Below are 18,554 nucleotides of genomic sequence, written 5' to 3'. Positions count from 1 at the left end.
CTACTGAGGCTGCGTGCCACAACTACTGAAGCCTGCCCGTCTAGAGCCCGTGCTTTGCAACAAGAGAAGCCACAACAATGAGAAGCCCATGCGCTGCAACGAAGGGTAGCCCCCGCTCACCACAGCTAGAGAAAGCCCACGTGCAGCAACGAAGACCCAACGCAGCCAAAAATAAAATAAAAAATAAATTTAAAAATAAATAAAATTGAAGTTTAAAGTTACCTTCCCCCACTCATTTTCCCACCATCTACCCCCTTTTGGTCATATTTTCCTGTTTTATTTCCTTTGTGGAACTCATCACTGTCTGAAGATATCCTACTTGTTTATTTGCTTATTTTACTATTTCCTATTTCTACTAGAATCTAGAATCTACTACTCCTTGAGAGTAAGTACCTTGTCCCTCAGTAAATATTTGTTTAGTGAATGGATAGATCTCATTTCCTTCAGACTATAAGAGCCTTGAGGGCAGAGACTGTCTACTTTGTTCAGCCTTGTACTCCTGCTCCAAGTATGGTTATCTTTCCATATTACAGATGACTTAATAATATTTTAAAGTTGGGTTTATTGAGATATATTTTACATGTAGTAAAAGTCGTCCTTTTTAATTGCACAGTTCTGTGAGTTTTGACGAATATGTACAGTCATATAAACAATACCACAGTCAAGATATAGAACATTATAAATGTTTTTTTAATATTAATAAGTGAATCACTAACAGAATAACTCAGTAAACAGCCATCAATAGTTGTGCTTTCTGGGTACTGCCAGCTGATCAGCCTAGCCCATTATTGACATAGCTCATCTGTCATGCAGGCGAACGGGAGGTTGGAACAGAGTCGAAAATGCTGCTGTTGGCCCGAGAAGATAAGAAACTTCAGTGCTTGGGACTGCAGAGCAGGCAGCCGGTAAGTGGTTCCTCTAAGACCTTTGAACTCTGGGGCAACCTGGGTCACTCTGATTCTTGGAAAGCTGTTTTGAAAACATTTCTGATTTTTCTGTATGTTCACCTTTTGAAGAAGCTGCATGAGTGAGAGGCAGTACAGTATAGTGATTAAGAGCATGGGATATGGAATGAGGGCAACATTTAAATCCTGGTTCTTCCTAATGGCTGTGACATTGGACAGGTTACTTAACCTCTCTGAGCCTCAGTTTCCTCATCACTAAACTTGTCATAGTAGGATTTACCACATAGGGTTATGTGATGAGATTAAATGTCCTACTGCTTTGTGACCTTTATCAAGTCACTTTCCCTCTGGGCCTTAGTGTGCTGTATGTAAAATGATAAGGTTCTATAGATTCCCTTCTTCCTCTAAGGTAATGTGAAGATTTTCTGAGTAAAGGACTCATGCATTCAGGGCTCTAGATTAATTAATGACCAGAATATCTTTCGTAGAAGAATTGAATTTTCTTCCTTCATTCGCTGAGGTTTTGCCAAGCAGACTCTGCTCTTAATTAAACTCTTGAGTTTCTTGAGATTTTCTAAATTTCTTTCCAGCTCCTGTCATCATCACCCAGACAGCTTGAATGATTTGGTTTGACCACAGGCTTTGTATTTTCATTTCATCTCATGACTTCAGTGTGCTGGTGATGTTTCCATTTTCAAAGTTTGTTCTGGGAACATCACTATTTTTGATCATATTACCTTTATACTCTGAATTTCCATGCTGGCTTTTACTTCCAAAGGGAAATCAGGGGTTTTTGTTTGTTTTGTTTTCTTTTTTTAGAACTTTCAAACTTTACTGATTGATCTAACACTAAGGAATAAATAAAAGTCTAATAGTTTGGGTTTTTTTTTTTTCAGGTACATGGGTGACTTGTGATTCTTTAAATTGCCACTTTGTTTCTTTCCCTTCAAAAGGTTGTCACAAGTGCCTTGAAGCAAAACTTAAATGTGTGAATTGCAAGTGTTTGTCAAATGGAGGGTTGTGCTGAAAAGAGGGCAAAGGAGACTTTTTGGTTTCAAGGATCCCATGAGTCAATGTGTTAAGGGGAAATCGTATGAAACCTGCATCTTTGTCTCCTACTTGTTCCAGGTGTTCCTCTTTATTGGCTCAGATGCCTTCAACTGCTGTAGTTTTCTTTCTGGCTTCTTGCTGTTGGCTGGGACACAGGATGGAAACATTTATCAGCTGGATGTGAGGAGTCCAAGGTGAGTCACCATTTGTTTGCATGATGCAGGTCTTCTGTAGAGTGGAAATTTTTATTGGCTTTCACAGTGATTTAGTCTGGCATACAGATGGCTGTTGAATCAAGAGTATGTTTTTCCGTTTATAAAGGTTTGCCAGTGTGAATTGTCTGATTGTTCTTATTATTCCTGGAATCACATTAAAAGGTAATTTGATTCATACTGTCATGATTGTCATGATTGCTTTGGAAATTAAGCTTAAATAATGAACTAACATTTCACTTACAATAATTGTGTAAAACTTTTCATTTTAAGGAGCTTAGTAATTTTCTTCATGGTATTAGATCTGGGTTGGCCTAAGATTGATCATTTTTAGTTCAGGTAAGCCAGCTCTGATTCTTTATTTGGCTGTGATCATAACCTATCTAAAATAGGCTTTATCCTGGTCTTAAAGATATCCAAAGGGAATCCACAACCTATTTGTCCCAGGATTTAACAGTTTCTACAATTCTGTCCCTTCCTCCTTCTGTTTCCTTCCTTTGTTCAACTGATATTTATTGAATGGCTTCTGTAGGCATTGGGCTTTGTGCAGGGCAGTGAAAAACAGGAGTAAAAAATAAAAACTTTGCCTTTGAGGCGTTTGGAGTCTAATAGTAAAGATGAACAAGTAAAAGACTGTTAATGACGCAGTGTGATCAGTGGTCTGACAAGGCTATACACAAGAATTTGAGGAAACATCGAGAAGGAGAGGGAAGAAGGTGAGACTGCTTCTCCAAGGAAATGAGGCTTTAATTGGATCTGGTCTAGTAGAAAGTTACCAAGTAAAGAAGAGAAGGACCTGCCTTAGGTAGAATAGCCTATAGAGAAGCATGAAGGCATGTAAAAGTATGGCACTTTAAGGGACCTCTGTGTAGTTTAATATGACAAGTATGTACCCTGCCGATGGAGCAATGATGAGAAGTGATGCCAGACAGGAAAACAGGAATTTGCTTAGAAAGGGCTTACATACCCTCCCAAGGAGTTTGGACTTTATTCCAAGAGCAGTGAAAAAATTTCAGCTGAAGAATGACTAGCTTATACCTTTTCTTCCATAATTTAAGTTATTTTAGTTTTGTACTTGTTTTTGCCTCCATGGAGATAGGGAACCTGATTATTGTTATAAAGTCACATATATGTAATTGATTCTCACCTTCCTTTTTCATTTTACAGAGTCCTGACAATTTTAATATTTCACAATTGTCTTAATTCTGTCTATAAGTAAAACGATTAACATATTGTTAACATTGTTATCTTAAACCCTTGTCAGGCGTCCCCTAAAACCTGGAAATATCGGTGGTAACTTAGTTAATTCAGCTCAATAACATGTTTAGATTCACTCCAAGGTGGTTTTGAACAGACTACCTTGATCTACCATTCAAGGATTTTGCCAGGAAAGAAACCATATGAATGTTTAATTTCTGTCCACATTTGTCCTTTGTGCTGTTATGCCGTTAGTGCTGTATGTTGAATATAGTCAAACATTGCTTCTGAAGGAAAAAAATTGTAAAATTGCCCCATTTATTCTGAATCCTAGGGCTCCAGTACAAGTCATCCACAGATCAGGAGCACCAGTTATGTCCCTGCTGAGTTTCAGAGACGGATTCATTGCTAGTCAAGGTGGGTCCAGGGCCCAATTGAGGGAGGTGATTTTATATAGTTCAACTAAACATAGGTTTAAGTTCCTGGTCTGTGGCAGAGATAGGCTCATAGTCCTACACGATTCTTTGGCGTACTGTACTTTTTACATAGTGTTTAATACCCTACTTGTAATTGTCTCTGCCCCCTCCAATTTGAGCTCCTTGAGAGTAATGACTGCGCTTTATTCATCATGTTATCCCCAGCATTTAGTTCAGTGCCCACTATGTAGTTGGTGCTCAATAAACATTGTCAGAGTAAACCAGAAATCATTGAGAATTCAATAACGAATCAGTTACTGTCTCTGCTCTAAAGGAGCTCACAGTTAGTAAGACAGACAGACAGACATGTGGACATGTGATTGAATACCATTTGATAAGTACTGCAGCAGAAGACTATATGGGAACATGGGGAACAGCTAACTCGAGTGGTAGGAATGCTGCTGGGATGTCTTCATGGACTGGGTGATGTGTAATCCAATGAATATTTTACCAACTGGAGATGTAAAGATGCACATTGAAGGCCAAGGCTATAGTGTGTGCAAAGTCATAAATAAGTGAAGCGGGGCAGAAAGGAGGGATCTATCATTTATTAGGTGCCTAGCATGCAGTAGGTACTGTGTTTGATGTTTTATATGCATAGTCTGGGTAAAGTGAGTACCTTGGTGTAGCCAGTACAAAATATTTAGAATGGAGTTTGGGAGTGGGGTTGGGGAAAATACATGGAAGAAGGTGTCCATTAAGGGACACTGAATCCTCATAGGAATGTGTAGGTGAGGAGGACTGGTCTTTAAGCCTGAAGGGACCACCTTATGTGAGTATTTTGGTGTATCAGTTAGGATGTTTTTGGCTGTTAGTGACAGAACACCCAACTGAAAATGGCTTCAGTAATTAGGAAAATGTACTACTTCACTTAAGAAGACATTCGGGTTTATGATGGCTCCACATTAGATTAATTTAGTGATTTGAAAACAAAGTCAACAGAGAGACTAAGAAAAGTTAACTCAGTATGGTATCCTGGATTGCATCCAGGACGTTAAAGACTGGTGAAATCCAAAAAATTATAAATTAAAACTGGCCGAGGGGCATATGAGAACTTTTTCAACTATCTTTGTAACTTTTCTGTAAATGTAAAATGATTCTAAAAATATTCTAAATTAAAAAAAATGAATAAAAGCTTTAACAAGGGAAAAAGAAATAATATCAAGAACCCAGCTTTGCTTCATCTTTTGGCACTCTCCTCCCTAGCATGCTGACTTTTTCCCTCAGGTTACAGCGCAGGATAGCTGCTGCAAGTCTTATCTTCCCATAACATACAAATTGTTACCCTTTTTAAGAATGAGGAACATTTCCTCAGGAGCAGCCCAGCAGACTTACTCTCCTGTGTCATTGGCCAGAATTATATAATATATGACGTGCCCAGAAGACCTAAATAGACATTTCTCCAAAGAAGACCTACAGATGGCCTACAGGCACATGGAAAGATGCTCCGCATCACTAATTATCAGAGAGATACAGATCAAACCCACAGTGAGGTATCACCTCACACCAGTCAGAATGGCCATCATCAGAAAGTCTACAAATAATAAATGCTGGAGAGGGTGTGGAGAAAAGGGAACCCTCCTACACTGTTGGTGGGAATGTAAATTGGTACAGCCACTATGGAGAACAGTATGGAGGTTCCTTAAAAAGCTGAAAATAGGGCTTCCCTGGTGGCGCAGTGGTTGAGAGTCCACCTGCCGATGCAGGGGACACGGGTTCGTGCCCCGGTCTGGGAAGATCCCACATGCCGCGGAGCGGATAGGCCTGTGAGCCGTGGCCGCTGAGCCTGCGCGTCCAGAGCCTGTGCTCCGCAACGGGAGAGGCCACAACAGTGCGAGGCCCGCGTACCGAAAAAAAAAACAAAATAGAGTTGCTGTATTATCCAGCAATCCCACTCCTGGGCATGTATCTAGAAAAGACAAAAACTCTAGTTCAAAAAGATACATGCACCCCAGTGTTCATAGCAGCACTATTTACAATAGCCAAGATGTAGAAACAACCCAAGTGCCCATCAACAGACGATTGGCTTAAGAATATGTGGTGTGTATATATGTACAATGGAATATTGCTCAGTCATTAAGAAGAATGAAATATTGCCATTTGCAGCAACATGGATGGACCTAGAGAATATTATACTAAGTGAAGTAAGTCAGAGAAAGACAAATATATGACATCACTCATATGTGAAATCTAAAAAATAATGCAAATGAATCTATATACAAAACAGAAACAGACTCACAGACATTGAAAACAACAATAGGCAACCGACAGTATCCAGATTTCCATAGTCATCTCTCTGATATAGGTCCCCTTCGTCCCTGTCAAAACTGGTGCCTTATTTCCCTAGCCCTTTGATGTCCAGACCATAGCAAAGAGTAATCAGGAAGAGATATGGGAACATATGTATATGTATAACTGATTCACTTTGTTATAAAGCAGAAACTAACACACCATTGTAAAGCAATTATACTCAAATAAAGATGTTAAAAAAAAAAAAGAGTAATCAGGAATCTGTACACCTAAATTTTCTAGCTGTCTGCGCTCCCTCTCTCTCAATCTCTTTCTCCCACATGTCTGGGCATCAGTTAGTGATGCAGTGGTACTCTATATAAAACCTTAAAAAGAGTACAGCTGGCATAAGCTTGTGACAGCTTCCCTTGATGCTGCTGCCAGCACTCATGATCCTATTTTATTTTATTCCTTTTGCTGCCATACCACACTCTTCCGTTGAAATCTCTGCAGTGTGACCTCCATCCCCATCCTTCTGTTCAAACTGCCCTCTTGAAGGCCACCAATCATGAGCCTCTTGCTAGATCCAGTGGCCTTTTATGTGTACAGTCCTCTCTTGTCCACTAGTCCCTAAGCTTCCTTGAGGACAGGTGGCACGTCTTCTTCATCTCTGTAACCCCAGCTCTTGCACAGGACTGAAGAATCTCAGCAAATGTTTGTTGAATGAGTGAGTACATATGTTTCATCTTTCATGATTCTTAGCGGTAATGGATTCTGTTATGTTATTTCTTTCTTAAAACTATGAGGTCTTTTGACTTTGGTGATACTAATTAATCTCCTGATCATTCTCTTTCTCCAGTTACTGCTCCTTTCCCTGATTTCCCTGGTATTGTGCCTAGCATGATTCATGGTTTACTGTAGGTTCTCTTAATTTTTTGTTGACGTTGAATCCTTTTGCCCTTCCTAGTATTGTTGCCATCCCTAAACCAGAGATACTTCCTGAGTTCAGCCTTTGTCCTTCTACCTTTTCTTCTCCATGCTTCCTCAAGGACCAACTGTTCTCGTGGTGTTAGCTGTTAATGATTGGAATCCATAGCTCTAGCCCTGATCTCCTACTTAGCCTTTATTTTATTGGGCAGTTGCATGATATAGAAAAAGCATAGATTTTGGATGCAAACTGACAACCTAATCAATGAATTTATATCCTCACTCCATCACTTACTATTAGATTCAGCTCTATGAAATTCCTAATATATGGCCTTTTTTTTTTTTTTTTTTGTGGTATGTGGGCCTCTCACTGTTGTGGCCTCTCCCATTGTGGAGCGCAGGCTCAACGGCCATGGCTCACGGGCCCAGCCGCTCGGCGGCATGTGGGATCCTCCCGGACCGGGGCACGAACCCGTGTCCCCTGCATTGGAAGGCGGACTCTCAACCACTGCACCACCAGGGAAGCCCTATATGGCCATTTTTGATTTATAAAAATGGCGGTTGTATATGGTTTAATCTAATAGTCCTATGACCTTTGTAAACCACTTCACTTTTCTAAATCTCAGTTTACTTAGAGATAAAATAGGTACTCGACATAAAGTAGACATTCTGTAAGTGACAGTTTCTTCTTACTCCTGTAACTACCCCTTGCCCTATAAGCCCTCCTAAAAAGTATTTCTTCTCATCATGATCCAGTGAAAAAGCACACACTCACAAAAAGTAGAATTATGCTATAGGGAAAGATATGTGGAAGTATCAAAGGAATAATAAGTGTTACAAGAGGTTGATGGGAGGAAGGTTTTACTATATGGGGTGGTTAGAAATGGCTTCCTACAGGGAATGGGAATAGAGCTGGGGCTTATCAAGTAGATTTGTGTATAGAAACCTGAGTGCAGAATAAGAGCTATGGTAATCAGACTTTCTTATCTCCCCTGTCAATATTTCTATATGTATCTCTAAAATATATACGAATTCTTTTTTGGAAAAGATTATTTTTAATAATAATAATGCAAAAAATGATAAATTCCTCCTGTATGCTGCTGGTTGCAGTATAGATTAACAGATAAATTAAAATTGATTAACAGATAATTTGGAAAGCAGTTTTTCAGATTTCCAAAAAGTTTCAAATGGTTAATTAATATCTTTTAATTCTTTTCTAGGGTTCTATACAAAGTCATAATCTTAATATAGAAAAAAACCTTATGCATAAAGATATTCTTTTATGCAGTATGCTCAACCATGTAAAATAAAAATTTACACAGAAAAGGTTGGAAAAATACATTAAAATGTGAACAGTAATTATATTTAGTGGTAGATATGGGTGATTTTTTTGCTTCTGTTTCTTTACTTTTATTTTTAATTTTTTTTCTTTTTGGCTGCACCATTCAGCATGTGGGATATTAGTTCCCCAAACAGGTATTGAACCTGTGCCCCCTGCATTGAGAGTGTGGAGTTTTAACCACTGGACCACCAGGGATGTCCCTGTTTCTTTATTTTTAAAGTTTTCTTCAGTGAGCACGTGCTACTTTTATATTAAATAAAACAGGAACAAAAAAGTCACCCATTCAGCAGTTTATAGATCATTCCAAGTTTCATTTGACCATACTCTTCTGAGAAAATTAAGTTTAAAAATTAGATATACTTTTTATTTTCTTGGTATAACTTTTCTCCTTTGCCTGATTTATGTGGTCAAGTTTATAGATTGAAGAATAATTTGGGAGCATAGTTGTTTTATATATATATATATATATATATATATATATTTATTTATTTATTTATGGCTGTGTTGGGTCTTTGTTGCTATGCGTGGGCTTTTTCTAGTTGTGGTGGGCGGGGCCTACTCTTTGTTGCGGTGCACGGGCTTCTCATTGCAGTGGCTTCTCGTTGCAAAGCACGGGCTCTAGGCGCACAGGCTTCAGTAGTTATGGCATGCGGACTCAGTAACTGTGGCTTGTGGGCTCTAGAGCGCAGGCTCAGTAGTTGTGGTGCGTGGGCTTAGTTGCTCCACAGCGTGTGGGATCTTTGCGGACCAGGGCTCAAACCCGTGTCCCTTGCATTGGCAGGCGGTTTCTTAACCACTGAGCCACCAGGGAAGTCCCGGGAGCATAGTTTTCTTAAAGAAAACATTTATACAGGCAAATTCCCTGTTAAAAATCATTTTCTAGTATAAGTTTGCAAATATATGTATAAGCCTACAGTTGCTTGCTCTGTGCCCTTAGCAGTTATTGCTAATCAAAGACAACTCTGAGCTTGCACTTGGCCTTCAGATCCTCTCAAGGCCAGCATTTTAGGCAGTCACTGTAGGTCCTCATATTTGGCCCACATAATGAGTCCTGTCTACCATTCTGTGTCTTAGGACAATCTTCTTTAGGCTAGTGATGTACAGAAATAAACTAAAATGTTGAGGGGTTTGGTTTTTTTTTAACTTTGCATGCAGCTTTCTCTTCAGTTATCTTAAGTTTTCTTTCTGCCTTTTAGGTGATGGAAGCTGTTTCATTGTCCAGCAAGACTTAGACTATGTCATTGAGCTCACTGGGGCAGACTGTGACCCTGTGTACAAGGTACAGACCTGAGAGGAGACCAGGCCTGGGTGATTCTTACCTGGGACCTAGAGCTTTTGAGGGGACTGAATCCAGATACTTTGTGGTTATTAGGGGTAATACAATACTAAGGGGTGGGATAGGAAGAAATAATTTTGAGTCAGAAGTGACTTCATCACTTACTGCCTCTGGAAACTTAAAAAATCACTTTACCTCCTCAGTCTGTCAATTGGTCTGTAAAATGAGGATAACAGTGAGATAATGCATATGAAATTTCTTTGTATATTTTAAATATTCTGTAAACATTAGCTATTATTACTATTGTTGTTGTTATTATTATTATTTAAGTTCAAGACTGATTTGGTTAGAGTGAAAAGAGAAAAATGAAAGGGGAAAGCATATTTGTTGACCAGACATTGTTCTAGATGTTTTTACATATATTATCTTATTTAATAGTTTTTATCATCCCTTGAGATATAATATTATTATTCCTATTTTTTCTTATAATTTAAAAAAAATTTATAATTAATGCATACTTATAAAAATTCAAACAATACAGACTAGTACAGACTTCAAAGTCTGCTTTAAGACTTTTTTGGTTCCACTCTTTCCTGAAGTAACTAGCATTAATAGTTTGACATGTATCTTTTAAGACTGTTTTTGGAGAATTTGCACTTACATCTTTGTGTATTTATGTAAATAATATAGTTTTGTCTTTACTTTGTACATAATTGGGATCATTCTATATGTATTGCTCTATGACTTGGGTTATTTTACATGACATTTTGGAACTCTTTCCAGACAAATGAATATATAATAGATACATTTCATTTTTTAAAATTCCTGCATATTGTTCTGTCTTGTGAATTAACATATCATTTTCGTTTTACAAATGAAGAAATGGGCCCAGAGGGGTTGAGAAAGTTGCTCTAGGTCATGCAGCTACATATTAGCAAACCTGTGATTAAGCTAACTCCAGAAATCATGCCATTTCCATTAAATTAGTGGTGCTTAGCCTTCTTTGAGTCTCAGACTACTTTGAGAATTTGATGAAATCCTCTTCAGAAAAAAAAAAAAGGCACATTTTGAGAACTCCTTTGCATATAATTTTATGAGGTTCAAGGATACCCAGGCCTTTCTATGGACCATCTCCTCCCCCAGTACACACTGTCTGCGCTAAACCATGCACAATGCTAGTGGGTTTGTTCTCCACTTGGCCACTTAGTTTCTCTGTTCTGTAGTCATGAGCCCCCTTGATTCTGGCCAGCTATTTTTTTTTAATATGTATCATGGATGTAAGTCTTGTCTTTGGAGTCAGTAAAGCTTCTCAGACTCATTTGTACTAGTAGGGGTCAATGACAAGACTCTATTTTTTTGAAATGGAAGAATCCCGGGCTTCCTTTGAGCTATGAACTCTTGTGTTTCAGGTAGCCACATGGGAGAAGCAGATCTACACCTGTTGTCGAGATGGTCTTGTGCGACGCTATCAGCTCTCTGACCTCTGACCCCTTGGGAAGAGGAGTCCCAGTTAATGAAAAAGATTGACTCTGACCAGCAGTGAGCAGAAACATCATCAAGGACCATGGAAGGACCATGGGTGCCCTTTATTGTATTGGGTACCCTTTGGAAGAAACAAAAAGTCACCTGCATTGGCCCATGTGGAGCTATCATTCCATAGCAGGACCCACTTTGAAGTGAGTAAGAAGCTCACATTTGTTCGCTGCATTTGTCCCAGCTTCTCCCTTAAACTCACCCCAGCAACATAGGACAAGGATATGGATGCTTATAGTTTGTCACACTGATTGTGTTAAATGTTTACAAGGACCGGAGGACTGAAGCCTGTTCTCTGGAGGAAATAAAGAAAATATGTTTGGAGGAGTCTGAATTTGAGAATCTTTGTTAAATACTCCTGCTCTAGCAAAATGTCAGTCACTCGTGATGGGATTCCCTTCTCAGGCACTTCCTGTTATCCTGGCTGTAGGGTAGGACTACTTGACAGTAGCAGTAAATATCCCATACGCAACCTGGGAAAGATTCTTAGACAGGTAGGGTAACCAACCTTGCCAGTTTTCCTCGGACTGAGGGGTTTTCTGCTACATACCTTCTGTCCCAGCAAACTGATATGATTGGTCACCCTTAATACAGGTGATGAAGTTGAATCATATAATTGTAAAGGCAGCGGCTGTCAAAGTGTGGTCCCTTTGGACCACATAACAGCTGTATCCAATCACCTGGGAACTTGTTAGAAATAGAAATTCTTGGAAACCACCGCCCCCCCGACCCTTTCAGACTTAAATCAGAAATTCTATGGATGGGGCCCACAATCAGTATTTTAACAAGACTCCCAGGTGATTCTGATTCTTGAGACCTAGAGAAAAAAATGGTGAAGGGCAATTTCGTCATAGATGGAACTCAGGGCTCAAGGGATGGCCAGGCTGGTCTATAGGAGATGAGGCTGGAGAGGTTGACAGGGTCCAAATAGTGAACGGCCTTGAATGCCAGGTAAGGAGCTTGAACTTCACTTGATTGGCTATGGGGAACCACAGAAGGGTTTTAAGCAAGGTTTTAAGCATGGTCACCTCTTTTTTTTCCTTAAACATAAAAATGGAATCATAATGTATGTATTCCATGGTTTATTTTCACTTAGTATCTCTGAGTTCTTTCCATCTTAGTACACTTAGACGTTCCTCAATTTTTTTTTTTTTATTTATTTTTGGCTGCGCTGAGTCCTTGCCGCTGTGCATGGGCTCTCTCTAGTTGTAGCGAGCGGGGGCTACTCTTCGTTGCGGTGTGTGTACTTCTCATTGCAGTGGCTTCTCTTATTGCAGAGCACAGGCTCTAGGCACGTGTGCTTCGGTAGTTGTGGAACACGGGCTCTAGAGCACAGGCTCCATACTTGTGGCACATGGGCTTAGTTGCTCCGTGGCATGTGGGATCTTCCCGGACCAGGGCTCGAACCCGTGTGCCCTGCATTGGCAGGCGGATTCTTAACCACTGCACCACCAGGGAAGTCCAGACCTTCCTCATTCTTTTTCTTTTTGAATTTTATTTTATTTATTTTTTTATACAGCAGGTTCTTATTAGTCATCAATTTTATACACATCAGTGAATACATGTCAATCCCAATCGCCCAATTCAGCAGACCACCGCGCCCACCCCCCACCGCTTTCCCCCCTTGGTGTCCATATGTTTGTTCTCTACATCTGTGTCTCAATATCTGCCCTGCAAACCGGTTAATCTGTACCATTTTTCTAGGTTCCACATATATGCGTTAATATACGGTATTTGTTTTTCTCTTTCTGACTTACTTCACTCTGTATGGTAGTCTCTAGATCCATCCACGTCTCAACAAGTGACCTGACTTCGTTGCTTTTTATGGCTGAGTAATATTCCATTGTATATATGTACCACATCTTCTTTATCCATTCGTCTGTCAGTGGGCATTTAGGTTGCTTCCATGACCTGGCTATTCTAAATAGTGCTGCAATGAACATTGGGTGCATGTGTCTTTTTGAATTATGGTTTTCTCTGGGTATATGCCCAGTAGTGGGATTGCAGGATCATATGGTAATTATATTTTTAGCTTGTTAAGGAACCTCCATACTGTTCTCCATAGTGGCTGTATCAATTTACATTCCCACCAACAGTGCAAGAGGGTTCCCTTTTCTCTGCACCCTCTCCAGCATTTGTTGTTTGTAGATTCTCTGCTGATGCCCATTCTAACTGGTGTGAGGTGATACCTCATTGTAGTTTTGATTTGCATTTCTCTAATAATTAGTGATGTTGAGCAGCTTTTCATGTGCTTCTTGGCCATCTGTATGTCTTCTTTGGAGAAATGTCTATTTAGGTCTTCTTCCCATTTTTGGATTGGGTTGTTTGTTTTTTTAATATTGAGCTGCATGAGCTGTTTATATATTTTGGAGATTAATCCTTTGTCCATTGATTCGTTTGCAAATATTTTCTCCCATTCTGAGGGTTGTCTTTTCATCTTGTTTATGGTTTCCTTTGCTGTGCAAAAGCTTTGAAGTTTCATTAAGTGCCATTTGTTTATTTTTGTTTTTATTTCCATTACTCTAGGAGGTGGATCAAAAAAGATCTTGCTGTGTTTTATGTCAAAGAGTGTTCTTCCTATGTTTTCCTCTAAGAGTTTTATAGTGTCCGGTTTTATACTTAGGTCTCTAATCCATTTTGAGTTTATTTTTGTGTATGGTGTTAGGGAGTGTTCTAATTTCATTCTTTTACATGTAGCTGTCCAGTTTTCCCAGCAGTTATTGAAGAGACTGTCTTTTCTCCATTGTATATCCTTGCCTCCTTTGTCATAGATTAGTTGACCATAGGTGCATGGGTTTATCTCTGGGCTTTCTATCTTGTTCCATTGATCTATCTTTCTGTTTTTGTGCCAGTACCATATTGTCTTGATTACTGTAGCTTTGTAGTATAGTCTGAAGTCAGGGAGTCTGATTCCTCCAGCTCTGCTTTTTTCCCTCAAGACTGCTTTGGCTATTCGAGGTCTTTTGTGTCTCCATACAAATTTTAAGATTTTTTTTCTGGTTCTCTAAAAAATGCCATTGGTAATTTGATAGGGATTGCACTGAATCTGTAGATTGCTTTGGGTAGTATAGTCATTTTCACAATATTGATTCTTCCAATCCCAGAACATGGTATATCTCTCCATCTGTTGGTATCATCTTTAATTTCTTTCATCAGTGTCTTATAGTCTTCTGCATACAGGTCTTTTGTCTCCCTAGGTAGGTTTATTCCTAGGTATTTTATTCTTTTTGTTGCAGTGGTAAATGGGAATGTTTCCCTAATTTCTCTTTCAGAGTTTTCATCATTAGTATATAGGAATGCAAGAGATTTCTGTGCATTCATTTTGTATCCTGCAACTTTACCAAATTTGTTGATTAGCTCTAGTAGTTTTCTGTTGGCATCTTTAGGATTCTCTATGTATAGTATCATGTCATCTGCAAACAGTGACAGTTTTACTTCTTCTTTTCCAATTTGTATTCCTTTTATTTCTTTTTCTTCTCTGATTGCCATGGCTAGGACTTCCAAAACTATGTTGAATAATAGTGGTGAGAGTGGACATCCTTGTCTTGTTCCTGATCTTAGAGGAAATGCTTTCAGTTTTTGACCATTGAGAATGATGTTTGCTGTGGGTTTGTCATATATGGCCTTTACTGTGTTGAGGTAGGTTCCCTCTATGCCCACTTTCTGGAGAGTTTTTATCCTAAATGGGTGTTGAATTTTGTCAAAAGCTTTTTCTGCATCTATTGAGATGATCATATGGTTTTTATTCTTCGATTTGTTAATACGGTGTATCACATTGATTGATTTTTGTATATTGAAGAGTCTTTGCATCCCTGGGATAAACCCCACTTGATCATGGTGTATGATCCTTTTAATGTGTTGTTGGATTCTGTTTGCTCGTATTTTGTTGAGGATTTTTGCATCTATATTCATCAGTGATATTGGTCTGTAATTTTCTTTTTTTCTACTATCTTTGTCTGGTTTTGGTATCAGGGTGATGGTGGCCTCATAGAATGGGTCTGAGAGTGTTCCTCCCTCTGCAATTTTTTGGTAGAGTTTGAGACCAATGGGTGTTAGCTCTTCTCTAAATGTTTGATAGAATTCACCTGTGAAGCCATCTGGTCCTGGACTTTTGTTTGTTGAAAGATTTCTAATCACAGTTTCAATTTCATTACTTGTGATTGATCTGTTCATATTTTCTATTTCTTCCTGGTTCACTTTTGGAAGTTTATACCTTTCTAAGAATTTGTCCATTTCTTCCAGGTTGTCCATTTTATTGGCATAGAGTTGCTTGTAGTAGTCTCTTAGGATGCTTTGTATTTCTGTGATGTCTGTTGTAACTTCTCCTTTTTCATTTCTGATTTTATTGATTGGAGTCCTCTCCCTCTTTTTCTTCATGAGTCAGGCTAATGGTTTATCAATTTTGTTTATCTTCTCAAAGAACCAGCTTTTAGCTTTATTGATCTTTGCTATTGTTTTCTTTGTTTCTGTTGCATTTATTTCTGCTCTGATTTTTATGATTTCTTTCCTTGTGCTAACTTTGAGTTTTGTTTGTTCTTCTTTCTCTAGTTCCTTTAGGTGTAAGGTTAGATTGTTTATTTGAGATTTTTCTTATTTCTTGAGGTAGGCTTGTATAGCTAGAAACTTCCCTCTTAGAATTACTTTTGCTGCATCCTACAGGCTTTGGATCATCGTGGTTTCATTGTCATTTGTCTTTAGGTGCTTTCTGATTTCCTCTTTGATTTCTTCAGTGATCTCTTGGTTATTTAGTAACATATTGTTTAGCCTCCATGTGTTTGTGTTTTTTACGTTTTTTTCCCTGTAATTCATTTCTAATCTCATAGCTTTGTGGTCAGAAAAGATGCTTGATATGATTTCAATTTTCTTAAATTTACTGAGGCTTCATTTGTGACCCAAGATGTGATCTATCCTGGAGAAAGTTCTGTGTGCACTTGAGAAGAATGTGTAATCTGCTGTTTTTGGATGGAATGTCCTATAAATATCAATTAAATCTATCTGGTCTATTGTGTCATTTAAAGCTTCTGTTTCCTTATTTATTTACTTTTTGGATGATCTGTCCGTTGGTGTAAGTGTGGTTTCAAAATCCCCACTATTATTGTGTTACTGTCAATTTCCTCTTTTATAGCTGTTAGCAGTTGCCTTATGTATTGAGGTGCTCCTATGTTGGGTGTACATATATTTATAATTGTTATATCTTCTTCTTGGATTGATCCCTTGATCATTATGTAGTGTCCTTCCTTGTCTCTTGTAATATTCTTTATTTTAAAGTCTATCTTATCTGATGTGAGTATTGCTACTCCAGCTTTCTTTCGATTTCCATTTGCGTGGAATATCTTTTTCCATCTCCTCACTTTCAGTCTATGTGTCCCTAGGTCTGAAGTGGGTCTCTTGTAGACAACATATATATGAGTCTTATTTTTGTATCCATTCAGCAAGCCTGTGTCTTTTGGTTGGAGCATTTAAACCATTCACGTTTAAGGTAATTATCGATATGTATGTTCCTTTGACCATATTCTTAATTGTTTTGGGTTTGTTTTTGTAGGTCCTTTTCTTCTCTTGTGTTTCCCACTTAGACAAGTTCCTTTAGCATTTGTTGTAGAGCTGGTTTGGTGGTGCTGAATTCTTTTAGCTTTTGCTTGTCTGTAAAGCTTTTGATTTCTCCATCGAATCTGAATAAGATCCTTGTGGGGTAGAGTAATCGTGGTTGTGGGTTCTTCCCTTTCATCACTTTAAGTATATCATTCCACTCCCTTCTGGCTTGTAGAGTTTCTGCTGAGGAATCAGCTGTTGACCTTATGGGAGTTCCCTTGTATGTTATTTTTCCCTGGCTGCTTTCAATAATTTTTCTTTGTCTTTAATTTTTGCCAGTTTGATTACTACGAGTCTTGGCGTGTTTCTCCTTGGGTTTATGCTGTATGGGACTCGCTGCGCTTCCTGGACTTGGGTGGCTATTTCCTTTCCCATGTTAGGGAAGTTTTCGACTATAATCTCTTCAGATATTTTCTCGGGTCCTTTCTCTCTCTCTTCTCCTTCTGGGACCCCTATAATGCGAATGTTGTTGAGTTTAATGTTGTCCCGTAGGTCTCTTAGGCTGTCTTCGTTTCTTTTCATTCTGTTTTCTTTATTCTGTTCCGCAGCAGTGAATTCCACCCTTCTGTCTTCCAGGTCACTTATCTGTTCTTCTGCCTCAGTTATTCTGCCATTGATTCCTTCTAGTGTAGTTTTCATTTCAGTTATTGTATTGGTCATCTCTGTTTGTTTGTTCTTTAATTCTTCTAGGTGTTTGTTAAACATTTCTTGCATCTTCTCGACCTTTGCCTCCATCCTTTTTCCGAGGTCCTGGATCATCTTCACTATCATTATTCTGAATTCTTTTTCTGGAAGGTTGCCTATCTCCACTTCATTTAGTTGTTTTTCTGGGGTTTTATCTTGTTCCTTCATGTGGTACATAGCCCTCTGCCTTTTCATCTTGTCTATCTTTCTGTGAATGTGGTTTTTGTTCCACAGGCTGCAGGATTGTAGTTCTTCTTGCTTCTGCTGTCTGCCCTCTGGTGGATGAGGCTATCTGAGAGGCTTGTGCCAGTTTCCTGGTGGGAGGGACTGATGGTGGGTAGAGCTGGCTGTTGCTCTGGTGGGCAGAGCTCAATCCCTCATTCTTTTTAATAATTTCCAAAGTTTGGACTTCCTGCATGGTACAGTGGTCAAGACTCTGCACTTGCACTGCAGGGGGCATGGGTTTGATCCCTGGTCAGGGAATTAAGATCCCGCCTGCTGTGCGGCATGGTCATTCATTTCCAGAGTATGAATACTATATCAATTACATTATTAGAGAAAAGCAACCCTTGTGCTGGGCCATGTAGGCTAAGATCAGGATTTATTTAAAAGAAGAAGGTAAATCCTAGCTGGGGTAATATTATGGTTTACAGAGTTCTTAAAGGCTGGTGGTAGGGAGTTCCCTGGTGGCGTAGTGTTGGGATTCCGGGCCTTTGGTGCTGTGGCCCAGGTTAAGTCCCTGGTCAGGGAACTAAGATCCTCTAAGCCACACAGCGCAGCCAAAAAAAAAAAAAAGGCTAGTGGTGAGACTCAACGAGATCTAGTGATTTGCCAAGGGTCATAGAGAGTAGGAAATTGAACACAGTTTATCTTAACTTTAAATCCCATATTTTCCTTCTGGTTGCTTTTGCCTAAACCAAATCGAAAATAAAATAGTATAATTCATTGAGTATCTACTGGGTATCTACTCTGTTCTAGGTACTGTATGTAAATATTTAATCCTCATAACACTCTTAAAAAGGAAATGGTATTATTCCTGTCTAAAGGATAAAGAGGGACTTTCCTGGTGGCACAGTGGTTAAGAATCCACCTGCCAATGCAGGGGACACGGGTTCGAGCCCTGGTCTGGGAAGA

The 18,554-nt window shown here is 39.0% G+C and overlaps 1 protein-coding gene across 2 annotated transcripts in view; it reads left to right on the top strand.

The window, feature by feature from the left end:
- PAAF1 (proteasomal ATPase associated factor 1) overlaps positions 1–11,474 on the top strand; it is a 40,802-nt gene extending 29,328 nt beyond the window's left edge. The window contains exons 8-12 of one of the 2 annotated variants that reach the window (XM_019946575.3): positions 814–905; positions 2,034–2,149; positions 3,699–3,781; positions 9,535–9,617; positions 11,024–11,474. In XM_019946575.3, coding sequence (XP_019802134.1) covers positions 814–905; positions 2,034–2,149; positions 3,699–3,781; positions 9,535–9,617; positions 11,024–11,101 — 452 coding nt within the window. In that variant the 3' untranslated portion in view covers positions 11,102–11,474. The remainder of the gene's footprint in view (positions 1–813; positions 906–2,033; positions 2,150–3,698; positions 3,782–9,534; positions 9,618–11,023) is intronic. The other variant, XM_073808485.1, reaches the window with a different exon arrangement.
- The last annotated feature ends 7,080 nt before the right edge of the window (positions 11,475–18,554 follow it).

The sequence above is a fragment of the Tursiops truncatus genome, chromosome 8 (assembly GCF_011762595.2).
Source record: "Tursiops truncatus isolate mTurTru1 chromosome 8, mTurTru1.mat.Y, whole genome shotgun sequence".
Lineage (NCBI taxonomy): Eukaryota > Metazoa > Chordata > Mammalia > Artiodactyla > Delphinidae > Tursiops > Tursiops truncatus.
This window is presented reverse-complemented; position numbering and strand designations above follow the sequence as displayed.